A 15,804-nucleotide genomic window follows, 5' to 3' on the forward strand; every position below is an offset into this window, starting at 1 on the left:
TTTATTTTTACAACCTAACTGCATATCTGTGTTGTCGGATGGAAACCTTGTAGCTTGTAGTTCTGTTCTTTTTGCTACTTTTGCACATCAAAGTATGAAATAGGGCATTGATTAATAAAGAAAAAGAAGAAATATCGTCTCTGTCGGGTGGAATGTCCAAAACTGTTACTTTTCAGGATTAAAATTCAAATGCATCAAAAGTATCAGATCAACAAGCATTTCAAGGCGTTTTTCGAGCTTGCAGATTTGCTACTTTTGATGCTTTTGTGTGACACTGTCGTATGATCAAGGAGGGAAAAACACAAAAGGCTAGAATATAAGAGGTTTCTGCCCTTATGGCAACGACATGGAGATACAAGGATTCTGACTGGACAGCGGCACTATGGTACGACCGACTGGTGGCTTCCTGCCGCGGCCACAACCAGAGGACGGCAGTTCAAGGACACCGCCGCGTAGATTCTGTGAGTGGAGTGAGTGTCCTTTCTCACTAGCGTCATGCTGCTCACGTGGCCACTTTCATAACCCCCTCACCCCCGCACGCACACGCACACACACACACACACACACACACACACACACACGACAGGAGTGAGGAAAAGATGGGGAGGTGTGAGAGAGTTGGTGGAGGAGGAAAAAATGTGGCTTAACCACTTAAAGGAGTAGTTCACCGCACGCAAAGAGTCTCCGCCGGTTATCAAATTATTGGCTTATTATTGCAAAACAAAAACAAACAAAATCTCCATGAATTCAATGCTTCACAAGGTGTGTAATTGATAATAAGTCATTCTTTGGGGGTGAACTACTCCTTTAAGCCCTATTTAAAAATAAATGGTAATAGTGGAGAATACACACACACACACACACACACACACACACACACACACACACACACACACACACACACACACACACACACACACAAACATACACTTTGAAGAACTCTTTGAAATGTTCACCTATAAAATGGTGAAAATGTCTGAAAAAGAACTCGCCAGCCCAAAATAGGGTCAAAAGGTTGAAAGCAGTTAATGTTGCAGTATATATATATATATATATATATATATGTACGACAGGGGAAAGGTGGAGATTTTAGAAAGAGAGGGGGGATGGGATGTGGAGGATGGAGGAAGTGTGAGAAAAGGAAAAGCAACTAAGGCAGAGAAGACAAGGAATTGGAATTCTAATTCTCATCATCCTTTGAAGGGCTGAATATGAAGTGGCTGCGTGGCTTAGTACGTGTCAATTTATTCTCCCAGATTATTGTGGATAAAAGACTGGCTTAATCTACCACGGGAAAAAAACACTCTCCAAACGTAGGGAGCTGATGGTCACTCTAATTCATACTTTTGACTCGGTGAAAACAACAAATTTCCGACTGAAAAACATGCCGAGTCACTATGTAACATTACACGACAAGGCATAACATTACAATTAGGTTTAAAGCCTAATCCAAAAATAGCGGACCTACAAGCTCACGACGTGTTGTGGATGCTTGTAGGTCGGCTATTTTCAGCACTTATAAAAGCTTATAACCACCGGTGCGAGCTCCGCCTGCAACCTTGTATTACACATGTGGGGCTTCGTATTACTAATTATCTGGGGAGAGGTTACGAGTGTCGAGATGGTACGTAAATAAAATAAATAAATAATGGCACCTGGCCATAAAACAGCAACCCTAGCAAATGGCGAGGAGACGGCGTGGGACCAGAGTGACAGACGTTGCGTAGATCTGAAACGACAGTGACAACGCGAGCCCGGCTTCCCCCCTTCTGCAGCGCGGAGAGCCCTTGAGTTTGCACGTGAACTGTGAACATGTAACCACCAGAACCAGCCTGGGAGAGGCAAAGAGAGCCGTCAAAGTCACCCGATATTAGCTGGTGCTCACTTCGCCGCGTGTGGAGGCCGAATGCAGGACAAAAGGGGAGGTGGGGGGCCCTATGGAAGCTGAGCAGATGAAAATGATCAGACAAAAAACTGGATCTGGAACACTATAAAAATGTAAGATGATACAGTAAATGATCTTTGTGGAGTGCTTTATCTTGATTATGAAATTGGTTCCTATCCTTTTTTTAAGTTTTTTGGGGCTTTATTTATAGGAGAGTAGACTGACAGGAATGGGGGGGGGGGAGATGGGCAGTGACACGCAGAAAAGGTCGTTGGGATGGGGATTCGAACCCATGACACGCTGTCAGGCCATTGGTCCCTAGCATGACCTGAACATTTATTTTCCTTTGCTAAAGAGCCGGAGAGACGGGGCGACTGTTACTGATATAGCAATGATTACTATTACAATATAGAGGTTTAACTTCTAAACCTCTAAAAAAAACACTTTCTCTCCTTTCTAAAAAAACAACATTTCACACATCAAGGTGACACTAATGTTTGTGCCATATTTTGGGGGGTATTCCCGTGGAGGCCAGAGACTGGGCTGTGCCATGCTAACCTGGTTTCCTAAACCAGAGCGGCCGAGGGCCAGCCGTCCCCACAGAGCTCCAGCCCAGAGCTGGGACATTACGTCAGTACAGCTGGGGTTATATTAGCTCATACTTTAACTTGGGCAGCAGCAGCTCTCTGTGATAGATGGACAACATCACCTGAGGACCTCCGCAGCTAATGAGCTTTTCCACTACCAGAGTATTTCCAATACTTTTACTTCTACTCCACTACATCTCGGATCCAAATATTGTACTTTTACTCTACTACATATTATGTGAAAACATTAGTTAGATTTGGATTATTATTACCAAACTTACATTAACCACTTCATTTTGGCCATTTGAAAATAGAGGATCTATACAAGCTCACAATGTGTCGCGATGTGACGCATTGTGAGTTTGTAGATCTGCATAATGATTACTTTTAGTACTTTAAGTATTATTATTTATTGATGCCAATACTTTTACTCGTCCTTTTACTTGCAGTATCGATACTCTTACTTAAGTAAAAAATTAGAGCAGGAGTGGACCTGGTGAGACGTAGGAGGGGCCCGGACAGGAGTCAACCCACAGAGCCTAGTCCCTCCACATGCCAGAATAGTACCTCTCAGTCCCGGCATAGTAGTAAGTCGGGACTTGACCACCCCCGGCTGGGTCACCCGAGTGAGGGGTATGATGTTCGCGAGACCCGAAACCCCGATGACCTTGGGATACATCACTGAGGATACGTCCCAGTTGCATCCATGCGATGTATTTTCGTTCTGTGAGTACTTTTCCCACCACATTGGTTAAGGCGCATAACACATAGGCTATGATACAGACTGACAGCGAGTCACAGACCGATGACCTTTGCTGCGTGTCACTCCCCGTCTCTCCTTCCCTGTCTTTTAAAAAAGAAAACGAAGGAATGCGCCCATGGGGCCGGGCCGGTTCCGGCGAGCCGCCCCACGTCCGAAACGGTTGATAAATGACAGAGTTACCGTGTGGGGGTCCCTCTACTGTACCCTCTACTGTACTGTACTGGCACACACGAAATCATCATAGATAAAGTTAATATGTACGTTTGTGTGTGTGTTAGGTTGCACACAGGTGGTGAAAAACAACTGTTAAGTCAAAACCCCACTTCCACTCCAAATGACAGTAAAGGACTCAACTCCAAATGTCCAACTCAAATGTCCAACTTTATTTTCAACTTTTTGCACACTTTGTTGCAGTTGCTTTTGTTGAACTTGGTTGGTTTCATCAATAAGGTTGAAAACCTTCGAAAAACAAAGAAACAGGTTTTAACAACAATGCAAAACAAACATCTTTTCAAAACAATAAGTTATCTTTTTAAACATGGTTGATTTTAAACATTAAATATATCTATATTTTAAATAATCAAAACCGTCTTTTAGACAAAGTGGTTTAAATATAGTGTTCACACAAAGAATGCCAAAATGTAAAGTCTTAAACTAACTCTAAAGTCGACATTTTAACAGTCTTAAATTAACTCATAAAGTCAACATTTCAACCCAAATTGCCAAAGTCATTTTCAATTAAACACTTCTGAACTGTAACCCTTAACAAATGACTCAAGCTAAGTAAACATTTAGTATTTCAAATTGAATAAGTGAAGAAGAAAATAGCTGAATTTTAAGCTTGTAGATCAGCTCTAATTGCACAAGGCATTTTAAACCCAACATGAATTGTCCACATTTTTAGTAGGCCTTCAAATTCTTAAATCATTTTAACATTTCTCTCTTGGTCTTATTTTGTAAAGATATAATAGAATAGAATAAGTAGAATAAGCAGTTGAACTAAACACACAATTAGCCTGAATTTAACCACATTAAGCTGAAGTAGAAAAGCAGTTGAATAAATATAACAGACCATTGGCGTCTTTGGGGTAGAGCTCCTGGGTAGACTTCAGCTTGCTTGTTTGTTTTTTGTGAGAGAGTCAGCACCACCAGCCTTTAACAGGTGTTCAATCACCCAAACGAGCACCAGCAGCCATCTTGCAGCTGATGCACTCTGGGAGATGTAGTTGTCTTGTTGTGTCTTGTGTCTTGTTGAAGATTCATGCTCCTTTTCTGAGTTTATGCTCCACTCATGAGTTTTAACTCAACACCTCCCACTTGAGCTCCTGGGTTCTTAACCACAGAGAGGTCACTCAAGTCCTTCACGCCTCTGTTGTTCTTCAGTAGGAAGTAGAATGACCAGCCGCCTGACATCTCGATGCAGAATTGTGGCCGGGATTTTGGGTTTTTCACTGTTTGATTTTGTGGGCTTTCCTTTGTCGTTTGCTTTCGTGATGGGAACAGGATAGCTGGGAAAGGTCCTCACCAGCACATCTCTTACGATGCCTTTGCTGTCAGCGTTGACACTGACTACTCTAGCCAGCTTGTACTGTCCTCTCAGGGCATTTTGGTCAGCCAACCAGACCACATCTCCAACAGCGACATTTCGCTCTTTGGTGTGCCATTTGTTCCTCATGAACAAATTAGGACCGGCCAATTGGCTCCATTTCTTCCAGAACTTGCTGACCTCTGCCTGAATATTCTGTAGTCTTTTGTATGGGTAGCCATCAAACTGAAAGTCTCCAGGGTCACCTTTAGGATGGGCACATCCTAAAAGCAGAGAGTTTGGAGTGATGTACTCTATGCAGTCTTCCCTGCTTTGAGTTCTTGCATCGATGGGTCTCTCATTAGCAAGGTTGGCTGCCATGAAGAGAAACGTTTGGAATTCTCCCCATGTGAAAACACCTTCCCCACCAAGGTTGCTTAAGGCCCGCTTCACTATTCTGACAGCTGCCTCTGCTGCACCGTTCCTGTGGGGAGAGTCTGCAGGGTGGATCTTCCACGACCATTCTGTGCCATGTTTGGCAGCTTTTTCTTCAAGGTCGGACCTGTTCAGTTGGTCAAGGAATTTGTAAAGCTTTTCCAGAGCAGGCTTGGCTCCCACAAAGTTAGAGCCAGGGTCTGACCAGAGTTTCCTGGGGTGTCCTCTCAGCGAAGTGAACCTTTGATAGGCGAGCAGGAATCCTTCGGATGACTGGTCACTCACCACTTCAGTGTGCATGGCTCGGGAAGCCATGCAGCAGAAGACGATCCCCCATACTTTGAGTCTGGTTCTCTTCTTGACCTCATCCTTCACTTCATAGGGGCCGAACAGGTCCATGGTGGTGAATTCAAAAGGTGCAGCTGGGCCTGTTCGCTCTGGAGGCAGGTCAGCCATGATTTGTTGACACTGTTTTACATTGTTCTTTCTGCAAACAACACAGCTGTCAACCACCCTCTTGGCAAGTCTCCGGCCTTTTATCACCCACGCCTTTTTCCTCATGCGAAGAAGGGTTCCTGCTACTCCCTCATGGTTTGCTTTGTGGGATTCTTGTGCCAGCAATGTGGACACCCACGATTCAAATGGTAAAACTGGCACTGCAGTCTTCACTTCGTTGAACATCTGGATTCTGCCTCCACAAACTAGGAGTCCAGAGTTCACGTCTTTGTACACTGCCAATCTGCTTAGAGTCGTCTCTGGGAAGGCTTTAGCTTCTTGAGCAGCGAGGAAAAGCTCTTCAGATGCGTTGCCAAGTTCTTTCACAGTCAACCCAGCTTGTTTGGGTGATGCCTCCCACTTTGACTTCCCTGGCACCCGGCACTTCCTCTCTAGCCACTGCTTGACAGCTCGACAGACCCAGGCGATGACTCTCACCAGTTTGGACAGGTTGCTGAATCTTCTTATTTCCACAAGATCTTTGACCCAGCCAGTGGGCTTCTTTCTTAGAAGAGTTGGTCTTTCCTCTTTTCTTTCCTGTGTGGTCCGAGGGTCGTCTGCCTGCGGACTGATTTTAGCTTGAGCTCGAGTGATTGCAGCTGAAAATGCCTTCCTTTGGAGTGTGTTTACGCTCTCCCTGGCCTGGTCAGCTACCTCTCCAGCTGATTTAATGGGCCACTCCTCCACTGGCCACTTCAGGAATTCTGGTCCGTTTTGCCAGGTGGAATCCTCTCTTAAATCTTCAGGAGTGCCTCCTCTTGTAATGATGTCAGCTATGTTCAGATCTCCACGGATCCACCACCAGTCCTGCACTGGTGCAGTCTTTTGGATCTCACCCACTCTGTTGGCAAAGAAGCTTTGGTACCCATAACTGTCTCTCTGGATTGCCCCAAGGACCGTCTGACTGTCCAGCAGATGGAACCATTTCTCGATCTTCATTCGAGCATGCTTTTCCACATACTTCCTGATTCTGGCTGCGAAGACTGCTCCACAGATCTCCGCTTTTACAGCTTCTCCCTTTTGATCCAGAGGTGTCAGTTTGGCTTTTGATTCCACGAACCGAACTTCAATGCCATGACTTGTTTCCCATCTTAAGTACATCACAGCTCCAAAGGTTTTGTCACTTCCATCAGAGAATGTGATGCCCCAAGGGTTTCCTTTCCAGTCAGCTGGAGTGAGGCTTCTGTAGAATTTCACCTGACCAAGCTGTACATATTCTTCAAAAAGCTGTATGGCTTCTTCTCTGATGCTTTCCGAGAGTGGTTTGTCCCAGGTTTCTTGGGTTAGCTTGCCACCTCCTCCCTCTTGGAATGCCTTTGACAAGAATTGCTCCCTTCTGCTTGACCGGTGCTATTAGGCCAATTGGGTCGTACAGCCCGGCTACTTGGCTTAAGAGAGCCCTTCTAGTCAGTGGGTTTGGTGTTTCGGTTCTCACCTCTTCTTTGAGAAGATCTTTACCAACTCTCATTTTCTTCTTTCTTTTGGAAAAGTTAACTGAGGTCAACATGTAGAGCTTGTCTTCGTCCACTTGGTAGCCGATGCCCAGGGCTTTGTTGTCTTCTTCCCTCATTTGATTTGGGAGAATGAAGGTTTTCCCTTGTTCCTCTTTTAGGACTTCCTTGTCTGTTCCTTTCCTCCCACTTTGCCCTGACCGGACCCATGGTTTGAGGAAGAAGCCTCCAGCTTCCAAAATCTCTCCAACTTTTGCGGTGATTTTGTCGAGTTGATCCAGGCTATTGTGGGAGGTCAAGAGGTCGTCCACATAACTGTCCTCTTCAATGACTCTGCGTTCATCTTCCAAGTGAACAAAGCTGGGCAGGCTCGCCGTTTCCCTCATAGCCAACTGAGCGATGCAACCAGCAGGTTTGTCCCCGATGTTGACTCTGGTGATTGCATATTCACTGATCTCCTCTTCTGGGCTGTCTCTCCAGAGGAATCTGTGAAGATGCATCTCACGCTGCTCCAGCCACACAGAGTTGTACATCTTCTTTATGTCTCCTAGAGCTGCATGCACACCTTCTCTGAACCGTAGCAGTACAGCTCTAATAGGGTTGAGTACATCTGGTCCCTTAAGAAGAATGTCATTCATGCTCACGCCTTTGTACTTCTGGCTGCTGTTCCATACAATACGAACTGGTGTTGTCACTGAATGGGGGTTTGGTGCCACCAGGTGGCTCACATACCACACTGGTCCAGTCCACTTGTCAATGATGTTATCGGTGAGTTTTATGGCTGCTCCTCGTTCGACCATTTCATGGATCTGTGTTGTGTATGCGACTTTCCAGTCTGGTTCTTTGCTCAGTTGCTTTTCCATCCTTAAGAAGCAGGCCTGGACTGCACCTTTGTTGTAGGGGAGAGAGACAGGATCTTCGGTCCAAGGATATTTTGCGTCCCAGTGTGGAGATGGAGTGTGAGCATCCTCCTCTTTGTAGGTGAGGCCTCCTTTAATGATCTCATACTCCCTCTCCTCTGCCAGGGTCATCTCTTTTCCTCCTGGTGGACAGTTTCCACATCGACATCCTCCACATCTTGGTTCACATGCAGCTCCGATGCTGTCCCAGTGCCACCACTCAAGGAACCCACGGTTACTGGCAACTGTGAATGTCTCTTGATATTTGACTGCTGCTGTTCTCATGGAGCGAGCAAAGTGTGTTCTTGATCCATGTGCTTCCACGTCCACCTCTTCATGCAGATCGGGATGTGCTCCGCCCACTGTCTTCCCCAGTGGACTCTCCCACAAGACGAGGTCTCCAATTACTTTTACTCTTTGGGGAGCGAGTCTTCCCTCTCGGTGGCTTATGAGTAGCTCAACCTCTTCTGGTCTTTCCAGCTCTTCAAGCTTGACCTCCGGGAAGAACCTTTGCAACCTCTCGGGTTGAATCACTTGATGGACCTTGGCTATTTCATCTAGGCCGTAGCAGACCAGTTCATGGGCTCTTTCAGTGCCTTTAGGAGTCTTCACTCTAACTTTGAGGAGGTATCTCTGAGTGTCCACCTTCATGGCCATTCCTCCAACCCCATGTACAATCAAGGTTATCTTCTCTTTTCTCAACCCAAGTCTTTTAGCAGCCTTATGGGTGATATAGTTTGTATCCGACGCCAGGTCAATCAATGTCCCAATTTTCTGACCAGCGTTTGAAGTGACTTTCATCAGCATCATGATGACAGGAAGCTCGGCGAGACCATTTCTTCGCAGTAGTTCAGACTGGCCGGAGGTTTTGAGTGCCACTGCAGTTTTGTTAGTAAAAGCCCTTCTGCCTCGATCTGCCATTTCCGAGGAGAGTTCAGACAAGAACGACTCTTGTTCCTCTGTGAGTTTGCCTTTGTTGCCGTCTCTTCCACCTCTTCCCTCTTCCCCTCGAGGCTTGAATCCTCCTTTTGGGCAGAGGATATAATGGTGGTCTGCAGCATTTCCTCCCTTCTTACAGTCTGCATTTCTGCATAGGAATGTCTCCCTGCAGTATGCAGTTCCGTCATGGCATCCGAGACACTTCCTGCATGCTCCCAGCTGCTTCAAGGCAGCAGTCTTCTCCGATAACTTCAGTCCCTTGAATTTCCGGCAAAAGAACAGTTTGTGGTTATGTCCACTGTCGCCACAGACAACACATCCGTCAAGCTCTTGTCTCTTTGTGTTCTTTGTCGAGGCAAACTTTCTCTCATTCTTTTTGTCCGGGCGATCTGGCTTGTCCGTCTTCTCCACAATTCTTAGTTGATCAAGCCTCTCCAGTACGTCTTCCTGGTTCTTCAAATATTTCAAGAGCATGTCAAAATGGTTCTCTGCTGTGACATTGTTGCTGGGATCTACCATGAACATCAACCAGTCTCTCTTGATAAAGTCAGGTAACTTGCTTTCGATTGATTTGATCACAAGTGGGTTGTTTATGGCCCCAGAGTTGCCCAATTCAGTGAGATCTGACAGAGCCTTCTCCACAGTTTGTATAAGGTCGATGACCTTTCTTGGCTGGTTTCCTTTTACATATGGTATCCTGTCGAGCTCTTCAAGGATTTCGACAGTGATGCTTGATTTATTTCCATGCCTGTTCTCCAAGACTCTGAAAATGTCTTTGGCTGTAGTGTAGGTAGAAAGTCTGAGTTCTTTGGAGATTTTCTCCTCCACACTATCCAAGAGCTGGATCTTTTTCACTTCAGGGGATCCAGATGGCTCTCCCTGCCTTTGCAGGCTTTCCCAATCTTTTCTCCATCGGTGATAATCTCTCTTATTTCCAGAGAAGGTAGGTAGAGTGGTTGGCTTTATCCTCACCAACGGTGTCGTCGGATGGTGTGGTGCAACTCCTGTGCCTTGCTCAGCAATCCTCAGGCTGCGTGCAGATGTAAACTGAGGTTTCCTCATCTTCAGCCTGAGAAGGGTTACTCCTAGGTCCTTGAGCCTCGCATTCAGTCCATCACTGGATTCGACGGGTATCCATTTCTCCCACATGGACATTATAGAGACAGCCTTTTCTCCCATCTCGTCTGAGAGCGTTAGGTGCTGTTCATAGCACTCCAAGGATTCACTCTTCACTGGCACAGTTCCTGCTGCTTCACACACTTTCTCAGCTCCATCAATAGCTGTTTCCAGCTCATGTCTTCCATATTTGGACCACAGGATTAGCTGCACAATGTCTCTGATCTCTGCCATCTTTGTTTCGGCTTCTTTTGCAGTATGTTTGAGGTCGTCCTCTTGCTTCTCGTCAAGCCCTTCCTCTTCATCGTCAGGTTTTACTTCAGCCTCCAGCTCAAGCCTGAACTCATCATTTGCCTCAAGCACGGCTCTATAACAGAGAGAGAGTGTGCTGAACTCGTCCATCAGCTCGGATCGCAGCATGGCGTCTGCTCCCCTGGCAATGTGGTTGGCTTGTTTGGTGAAGCGGCGTTTTGCTGTGGTCCTCTCCTTCTTTAGTTCTTTGACCTTCTCCGCCATATCTTCAGCCATCTTCATCCTTCCGTGTCAGCAGTATTGGGTCGAAGCAGTTTTATCCTCGTCTTCCACTGCTAGCACTTGGTTTTCAACTGTTAAGTCAAAACCCCACTTCCACTCCAAATGACAGTAAAGGACTCAACTCCAAATGTCCAACTCAAATGTCCAACTTTATTTTCAACTTTTTGCACACTTTGTTGCAGTTGCTTTTGTTGAACTTGGTTGGTTTCATCAATAAGGTTGAAAACCTTCGAAAAACAAAGAAACAGGTTTTAACAACAATGCAAAACAAACATCTTTTCAAAACAATAAGTTATCTTTTTAAACATGGTTGATTTTAAACATTAAATATATCTATATTTTAAATAATCAAAACCGTCTTTTAGACAAAGTGGTTTAAATATAGTGTTCACACAAAGAATGCCAAAATGTAAAGTCTTAAACTAACTCTAAAGTCGACATTTTAACAGTCTTAAATTAACTCATAAAGTCAACATTTCAACCCAAATTGCCAAAGTCATTTTCAATTAAACACTTCTGAACTGTAACCCTTAACAAATGACTCAAGCTAAGTAAACATTTAGTATTTCAAATTGAATAAGTGAAGAAGAAAATAGCTGAATTTTAAGCTTGTAGATCAGCTCTAATTGCACAAGGCATTTTAAACCCAACATGAATTGTCCACATTTTTAGTAGGCCTTCAAATTCTTAAATCATTTTAACATTTCTCTCTTGGTCTTATTTTGTAAAGATATAATAGAATAGAATAAGTAGAATAAGCAGTTGAACTAAACACACAATTAGCCTGAATTTAACCACATTAAGCTGAAGTAGAAAAGCAGTTGAATAAATATAACAGACCATTGGCGTCTTTGGGGTAGAGCTCCTGGGTAGACTTCAGCTTGCTTGTTTGTTTTTTGTGAGAGAGTCAGCACCACCAGCCTTTAACAGGTGTTCAATCACCCAAACGAGCACCAGCAGCCATCTTGCAGCTGATGCACTCTGGGAGATGTAGTTGTCTTGTTGTGTCTTGTGTCTTGTTGAAGATTCATGCTCCTTTTCTGAGTTTATGCTCCACTCATGAGTTTTAACTCAACAACAACCATGCTGTTTTCGTGATCAGACCCAGCCAGACACCCACCCACCCACACACACACACACATAGCTCCGAGTGGTTGAACCACTCAAAAACACTTTCAACCTTGCGTCCCTATTTTGGGCATGACACTATAGGCAAAAAAAAAATAGGCAGTCTACTGTAAAAGCTCATAACACGACTCGTTACGAGCTTGTAGATCTGCTATGTTCGCAGTATAAAATACGGTAGGGCTTACGAGTGAAATATTCACACTTGGACGATACCAGGGCAAACTGCAAATCCTGACGTTGGTCCTCCATTGTCCTTGACATGCGACAACTAGTGGAAAGAATTAATGTTTGCCGTCTGCTACCTCAATTATTTCCTCTGCTGTGCAGCGGAGCAGACTAGTTCATTGGCTCAAAATCAAATTTTCCGAACAAATATTTTTGCACAAATAAGTCTGTGCACTGATGTGATCCTGTTGTAATATTATCATTACAATCTTAGCGTTCGGCACTTTCAGAGTCACAGTCCTTGACATGGAAATGTTTGAGCACCACTGATAAACCGTAGCATCATACGTTTTTCCCCAAACTGACTTGGAAGACATTTTGTAGAATCGGCTGCAGGTCATTTATACTGTAAGTGGATTGAGTGGTTTGAGGCTGGTGGTGTTGTGCCTTACCAGTGAGGGCCTCCTGGTAGAGGTGTGTGGTGTGGTGCCTTACCGGTGAGGGCCTCCTGGTAGAGGTGTGTGGTGTGGTGCCTTACCGGTGAGGGTCTCCTGGTAGAGGTGTATGGTGTTGTGCCTTACCGGTGAGGGCCTCCTGGTAGAGGTGGACGAAGTGGGTGAAGATGTCCTTGGGGATGGTCTTTTCGTCGGGCAGACACTGCAGCAGGACCACCAGCTCCGCCTGGCCCACGGCGTGCATGCCCTTAGTGGTGGCGTACCAACACTTCCTGTTTACATCTGGAGGACGAGAAGCGGGATGTCAGAAAACAACACGTGTCACGTGGAATAATATGTCTACGGCGTCGCAAGTCGAACATGAGACGATAATAATAATACCTGGGACCTATATAGCGCTTTTCTAATATCCAAAGGCGCTTTACATGTGTGGTGGCCGGGGGGGGAACATGAGAAGACAACTTTATTAGAAAACAATTAAAATAAGAGTAAAACCAATATGATGTACGAGCTCTGAGTTTTCCATGAGGGACACTGGCACACACAACTAAGTGTGAATCAGTGTTAAGAAACAGCTGTCCCAAAAGCTCTTTCTTAATCTTGACAGGTTTTTCAGAAAACTATCATGATTTTAGAAGATATTTGTAGAATGTGGTTCTCAGGTCTCAATGGGGAGAACTCACAGTTGACCAGCTTCACCATGGCCAGTAGGTTGGCATTGAGTACGAACACCAGAGGGTCCGGGCCTCCCTCCTCCAGCTGCTGCATGAGGATGATCTCTGACGGCCTCTCCTCCACGGCGTAGTCTGCGTGGAGGGAAGGGGTTGAGATGGACGCCCCAAGGAAGGTTGGGGCGAGGAAGGAAAAGAGGATTGAAAGGAGAGATTTGGGTGAAAGAAGGAGGAGACGGGGCAGAGGATATTCCAAAGTTAGAAAAACAGTGTTGCATTTCCCTTAGTCTCACGTGGCCAGATCAGAGATCTACAACTATACGTATACGCCTGGAGAGCTTCTAAATGTAATGTACGGGCTAGAACAGCATCAAGAACGGTCCGCTAAAAGAACCTACGCCTATATTGCTTTGAAAACAAATCCTGATACCGTCCCAGTATGAAGTCTTTGTGCATTTTAATTTAATTTCTGAAATTGTTTCTAGCCCTACATAGAGTTTAGAAGTCACCGGACATTTCCGCACGGACGAAGATCTCAGATCGCCCTGGCTATGAGAGTCCTCCCTTTCCCCCGCGCAACAGTTACAAACAAAGCCCCATTTATTGTCCATCATGGCTCCTCTAGAGGAGCCATGATGGACAATAAATGGACAATAATACGTCATCCCTCTCCCCATTACCATCGGCAATGAGTGGCAGTGGCGGTGAACATGAGAGCCGTGACATGAAGGCAGGTGCAAAAACAACAACACACATAATGTACAACACGCCCACCGAATGGATGGGCGGCGAACGAACGAACGTAGCTCAGGGTGCAATGAACAGGAGGCAGCGTGAATGGTGAGGATGAAGGCAAGCACCTGTGATGTTGTGGCCTCCCATACCTCCTTTGACTCCGGTGGAGATGAGGATGGGAGGGAGTCCGTCCTCCGGTATCAGACTGAGGGAGCTGCCCACAGGGCTGCCCACCACCGGGGTGGGTGCAGGGGCGCGGGCCGCCTATTTGCAGGGGAGGGGGGTGGGGGAGGGGTCGGGTGGAGGAAGAGAGAGAAAGAGGTTACAAATACAGACGCTTGTTCCGAATGGAATATCTGAGGCTAAAGGCTTATTCATACCGTTTTAGGTGATGAGGCACCACTGTTTTTTTTTCATGAATTAAAAACAATTTTTTTCCAGTAGGCCTGATTACCATGAAGAACAAAAGAATAATAAAATCCATAAATTAGAAAACTAATTCTATTCGATTTTCACTAGTTTTTGTCCCGGCAAAACGTCTAGTTCTGTTTCTCTTTTAGGTCTTGAGCTAAAAAGCTTGGGAACCACTGCTTTAAAGGGAGGAATAATTAAAAGCAGTGACAAGGACTACGTGAAATGTCTGCGTTCTAACCCTAAAACCAAACATTTTGGCATAACTAATAAATTAGGTGAAAAATGTATAAGAAAATCATGCAGTAAGGGGAACTGGTGAAAACAGAAGTGAGCACTTGCTTGTTGCTAAGCACACCACTTAGCCCATTGAAAAACAGTCAAAGAGCAACCTGAAACGGTGAAACGGTCCGCTTGTAGCCTACTGCTGAGCTTGCAACAACGTGACTTTGGTGATAGTCGTCATGTAGGAATGACAGATGTCACAGAAACATTCCAGTGGTGGAAGCATACTCACATTCTTTACTGAAGTAAAAGTATCAATACTGCAATATAGATATAGTGTTACGAGTAAAAGTCTGGAATTAATTTTTTACTTGAATAAAAGTATTGGCATCAAATCATACTTAAAGTACCAAAAATAAATGTAATCATTGTGCAGAATGTCTCATTTAGCAAGTTCAAAATGTTTAAAGAAATATCTACAGGTCGATTTAGAAGCTCACAATGTGTCACATCGTGACACACCGTAGATCTGCTAGTTTCAAATAGCCAAAATATGTATAGTGCTCACTGCTGAAGTGGTTAGTTCCTAATAATAATCCAAATATAGTAACTAGTAAATAGGTTCTCAAATAATTGTAGTGGAGTAAAAGTACAATATTTGCCTCTGAGATATAGTGGAGTAGAATTAAAGGTATTGGAAATACTAAAGTAAAGTACAAATACCCCAAAATTAAGTACAGTACTTAAGTAAATGTACTTAGTGACTGATTTTCACCACTGAAACATTGTTGAAGTGCAGACGGACCAACTGTGTGACTAGCATGGTAGACTGTGTGTGACTAGCATGGTAGACTGTGTGTGACTAGCATGGTAGACTGTGTGTGACTAGCATGGTAGACTGTGTGACTAGCATGGTAGACTGTGTGACTATCATGGTAGACTGTGTGTGACTAGCATGGTAGACTGTGTGACTAGCATGGTAGACTGTGTGTGACTAGCATGGTAGACTGTGTGACTAGCATGGTAGACTGTGTGTGACTAGCATGGTAGACTGTGTGACTAGCATGGTAGACTGTGTGACTAGCATGGTAGACTGTGTGACTAGCATGGTAGACTGTGTGACTAGCATGGTAGCAGCATAGATAAAATGATGAAACGTCGTCAAGGCTGTGACATTGTGACAACAACTGTCCATGAAGTAGTTCCAACTCTTTTCATTCATCATCCTGCATGTAATAAAAAAGCACAGGCCCTGCTTTGTTTGTTCTGTACAAGTGAAACTTTAAAAGCTACACATCTGGGATTTCATTTAATTTTGTACTGTAGACTATGTTAATACCAAGATCAATGATGATCAATATATTCTTCATTGAAGAACCGCCTGA

The 15,804-nt window shown here is 44.7% G+C and overlaps 1 protein-coding gene across 4 annotated transcripts in view; it reads right to left on the reverse strand.

The window, feature by feature from the left end:
* The window catches only part of zfyve9a (zinc finger, FYVE domain containing 9a), a 68,895-nt gene that overhangs the window by 24,063 nt on the left and 29,028 nt on the right, over nucleotides 1–15,804 (reverse strand). For 3 of the 4 annotated variants that reach the window (XM_083781619.1, XM_083781618.1, XM_083781616.1), the window contains 3 exons: nucleotides 13,909–14,047; nucleotides 13,061–13,183; nucleotides 12,504–12,659 (listed from right to left, as the gene is read on the reverse strand). In XM_083781619.1, the coding sequence (XP_083637745.1) occupies nucleotides 12,504–12,659; nucleotides 13,061–13,183; nucleotides 13,909–14,047 (418 nt within the window). The remainder of the gene's footprint in view (nucleotides 1–12,503; nucleotides 12,660–13,060; nucleotides 13,184–13,908; nucleotides 14,048–15,804) is intronic. The other variant, XM_083781617.1, reaches the window with a different exon arrangement.

Source organism: Protomyctophum parallelum, assembly GCF_964188405.1.
Source record: "Protomyctophum parallelum genome assembly, chromosome: 14".
Lineage (NCBI taxonomy): Eukaryota > Metazoa > Chordata > Actinopteri > Myctophiformes > Myctophidae > Protomyctophum > Protomyctophum parallelum.